At 35.3% G+C, this 4,214-nt stretch overlaps 1 protein-coding gene across 1 annotated transcript; it reads left to right on the top strand.

Moving 5' to 3' along the window:
• The first annotated feature begins 439 nt into the window (after positions 1-439).
• On the top strand, positions 440-3,634 carry LOC149209025 (alpha-galactosidase-like). The gene is made up of 15 exons (XM_089398498.1): positions 440-591; positions 697-755; positions 865-921; positions 1,033-1,067; positions 1,166-1,269; positions 1,387-1,462; positions 1,583-1,641; positions 1,741-1,806; positions 1,919-2,002; positions 2,144-2,208; positions 2,364-2,446; positions 2,715-2,805; positions 2,907-2,956; positions 3,231-3,371; positions 3,539-3,634. Exons 1-15 carry the CDS (start codon positions 440-442, stop codon positions 3,632-3,634), a joined length of 1,218 nt encoding a protein of 405 aa, XP_089254624.1.
• Positions 3,635-4,214: the final 580 nt, after the last annotated feature.

The following is a 4,214-nucleotide window of genomic DNA, read 5'->3' on the forward strand; positions in this document are numbered from 1 at the left end:
TCTGGTACATGTAGTGGTACTGCTGCTGAAACTCTTATGCATGCTGGTAGATCATTCACTAATTCTAGATCAAGTTAGTCTATACGTTTTATGAGGCAATGCCAAAAGTGGAGGCAGCAGTTCCATATCTAAATTTCAATCTACTTGAACTCCAAGTGCCACTGCTACAGGTAGTGGTATTGCTGAACTCTTATGCATGCTGGTAGATCATTGACTAATTCTAGATCAAGCTAGTCCACACATTATAAGGCAATGCTGCTACCTGTTTTATTAATTCATCAAATAATTTGTTTGCTGATTTGTGAACTATAAATATAGAATGTTATGTTTATTTAAGGGTGGAAATAAGCAGGATATTGCGAACAAGGTTGCGGAACTCAGACCTGCAGCTCACAATCACAGTTATATTGCAATTCTTTAGTTTTATACTTTGAGAAAGATGGTATCGGTTTTTCTCCCATCTTTGAGGAAGACGGTCTCTATTTTTCTCCTGTTTCTTTTTCTAAATGGCTTGTGGGATCAGACCAATGGAGCTCGTCCAATTCGTAGGCGTTTGTTATCTAATGGGCTTGGCAAGACGCCTCAGATGGGGTAATGTCCTCTCAATATTATGCTGTTGGCAAATTTGATACTATATAATTATGTCGTATATACACAAATACTCACTTATGTAGATTGGGTATGTTCTGTGCTCAGTTGGAACAGCTGGAATCGCTTCCGTTGCACCGTTGATGAAAATACTATTCGTGAAACAGGTATCTTGCTTATCTGGTTTCTAAACAGTCGTTTATAATAGTTTTTGGTCAGTGATTGAAAGAAATAATTCATTATTTGTTTACCTTATTATGAATATGTATGATGCAGCTGATGCAATGGTTTCCACTGGATTATCCAAAGTTGGATATGAATATGTGAATATAGGTAATGTATATGATTCCAGGTCTTCATTATAAACATAAATATATGTACTGACAATGATCTAGTAGCTAGTTTTATATCGTTAAACTCATGCTTGTGCAAATCGACCATCAGATGACTGTTGGGGTGAGTTGAAGCGAGATGCTCAGGTAAAATAAAAAGCTCCTTCACTTATTTTAGATTTATAAATTGTTTAATTAAGGATCAGAACCTCCGCTTAACTGAAAGCGAGCATATGGATTGTCAGGGTAATTTGGTTGCTAAAGCTTCAAAGTTTCCTTCCGGAATCAAGGCCCTAGCAGACTACGTACACTCCAAAGGACTCAAATTTGGAATATATTCTAGTGCTGGGTCAGTGTAAATAAAATATTAGATAAATCAAAACCATTCTTAAGATATCACAATTCTGATTCATTCTGGTTTTATCTGTGAATTCAAATTGATTTTGTGTTTGGTATGTTTTGCCAGATATTTAACATGCAGTAAAACCATGCCAGGCTCCCTTGGATATGAGGAACAAGATGCTAAAACGTTTGCTTCATGGGTAAGCTAAACCTCCTGTAAAATTAAGTTTTGTCAATTTCTGGCTAAGGTTTTGAACTTGAATCATGCCATCATTGCAAATACTAAAAAATGGTTGGTTGCGTTATGGATGAATGTTCAGGGAGTAGATTATTTGAAATATGATCATTGCAATCATGATGCCACGAACCCTAGGGAGAGGTATATATTATTTGTGCTATTTTTAGTCAACAAGCTTTCATAGATGGAGCTAGACTGCTATCTAACGTTGGTGTTGAACTTTTATGAAAAAATATACAGGCACACAAAAATGAGCAAAGTTATTAGTAACGCCGGTCGTCCTATATTCTATTCAATGTGTGACTGGTAAGTTGCTTTTGTTAATAATGTTGTGTTTAATCAAAGGAGAAACGTCACCTAGAAGCTTGGTTTTTACCACCAGTCAGACGTTACAGGCAGTTTGTGTTTGATCCTGCAGGGGTTTCCAGCATCCTGCAACTTGGGCACCCAAGATCGCAAATAGCTGGAGAACTACAGGAGACATTCGAGACAACTGGCATAGGTAATGGACAGTATAGGTTCATGGGCATTGGGGAGTGTATATTGTCTTCTTGAAGGTTGAAACTGAACAATATGCATTCCTATGTATGATAGATATTTAATGGCTTTTCATGAGTATTCTAACTGTAGCTTGTTCCTCCAGCATGGCGGCTCACGCTGACCACAATGACCAATGGGCAGCTTATGCAGGGCCTGGTGGATGGAATGGTAAATTACAACTTTATTGATATTATATAAATTGTGTTGTCAAGGGAACTTTCGACCCTCACTACAAGCAAAGCTTTGTTCTGCTTATATTTCTTGATAAATTTCAACCTGTCTTACCAATTTGAGCTTTGTTTTTTGTTCATTGCTGTAATCAGATCCCGACATGTTGGAGGTTGGAAATGGCAATATGAGCATTGCAGAATACCGGTCACACTTCAGCATATGGGCTTTGATCAAGGTAACAAATGGTATTGCATAAAACTGAAAACAACTCAAAAGTAACCAATACATCTCTCTCATAACAGTTGATCGCTAGAACAAAACTGAATAGGAACAATAACAGAACGAAACAGAATAGGAACAATAACAGAACAAAACAGAGTATGCATAGCAGAATTCACGGAGTCAATAAATTACTCTCTTTTATATATAGACACATTGTAGAATGCAAACATTTTAATTTCAATGTTTCATGTTGATTTAGTTAGCAATCTTATATCCTGCAGGCACCCCTTCTGATTGGATGTGATATAAGGTCTGCAACCTCAGAAACACTAGAGATTCTGAGCAACAGGGAAGTCATTAGTGTTAACCAAGGTCAGATTTATAAAATCTTTTAAAACAAGTATTTTTTAGTATGAATTTCAAAATATATTCTGAGTTGATTGATATCTTCCTACTCTTATGGATTTGTACAGACCCATTAGGAGTTCAAGGGAAGAAAGTCAGCAAGCAAGGGCATCTTGAGGTATGTGATTCTTGTTGGTTGAATATTTAACTTATGTGAAGATGGATTCTGTCTCAGCATTCTATGTATTATATGTACCATGAATAATATCAAACTTTGTGGAGTCTCAGATTATGTCGAAATGTATGCAGTATGCACAGTTTCAATATTTGTATGTGCTATCTTTCTTATGCTTTTTATGCATTCTCTCTTTTGGGCCTTTAATCTTAAAATATATACTGTAATTTTGAAATATTTTCTTTCAATGTATTTTTGAACATATGAAAAACTGCAGGTATGGGCTGGGCCAATGTCCAATAACAGAGTTGCTGTAATCCTATGGAATAGAGGCGGTTCACAAGCTGCTATAACTGCCAGTTGGGGAGACATTGGCCTTCCCTCCGATGCCATTGTTCAAGCTAGAGATCTGTGGGCTGTATGGCGGTTTTTTCTTCCTCTCTATTATATTTCCCATTGTATTAACAAAAATCACTATTATATAGAAAAAATTGTTTACGGTATTAGCGAACATCGTTTTATTGATTTCACATTTAAAAAAATTATGGAGTGATTATGACACCTTTTCCTGTTTTAACCTTGCAGCATTCATACCTTCCATCAAATTTACAAGGCAATCTCACATCAACTGTTGATTCACATGCCGTCAAAATGTACATTCTAACTCAGACCTCGGGCTAAACTCAGAGGAAAGCGTAAATTCTACAGATGAGGACCAAGAACTATTAAAAGGAACTGTAGTTTGAGGTTATATGGTCTGTAATTTTTGGCTACAAAGACTTACTCAAGTGAAGTATTATGACAATGTCATAACAAACAATTTCCCTTTAACATTGTAGGTTAATTTTTATATTTGATGTTTGGATTAAAATTGATATATTTTTATAACGCGGAATTTTTTTTTTAATAATTTAGTTGTCAAATAAGTGATAAGATAATTATAATGGGCTCTCTTCATATTAGGTGTACTCCAAGTTTTTGTTTTCAGCTTGTAGCGTTTTGTGGATCTTGTATCTGTATAAAGGTGACTTTATTAGTGCAGTAGGATATGGACAGCATAAAACTTGATGTTGAGATTATATGTGATGTTTTCTCTTTTTGGAGGGACTTATAAGGTCATATCTCAGAAACATATGCATATGTATTTTATTGTGACCCTTTATATTCCTTATATAATACAATATGGCTTTTTTCGTTCTGAAAAATAAAAAGACAATTATAATGGGCTATTATTTATAATTGCAAATTAATTCATCATTAT

This window comes from Pinus tabuliformis, chromosome 1_2, assembly GCF_031772625.1.
Source record: "Pinus tabuliformis cultivar Carrire ecotype Pingquan chromosome 1_2, CPIR1, whole genome shotgun sequence".
NCBI lineage: Eukaryota > Viridiplantae > Streptophyta > Pinopsida > Pinales > Pinaceae > Pinus > Pinus tabuliformis.

Excerpts from the sequence above, each read along its gene's own strand:
- LOC149209025 (XM_089398498.1), top strand. The coding sequence starts at position 440 with ATGGTATCGGTTTTTCTCCCATCTTTGAGGAAGACGGTCTCTATTTTT. Across the intron at positions 756-864 it reads AAATACTATTCGTGAAACAG|CTGATGCAATGGTTTCCACT; the intron begins GTATCTTGCTTA and ends TGTATGATGCAG. Across the intron at positions 2,806-2,906 it reads AGTCATTAGTGTTAACCAAG|ACCCATTAGGAGTTCAAGGG; the intron begins GTCAGATTTATA and ends GGATTTGTACAG.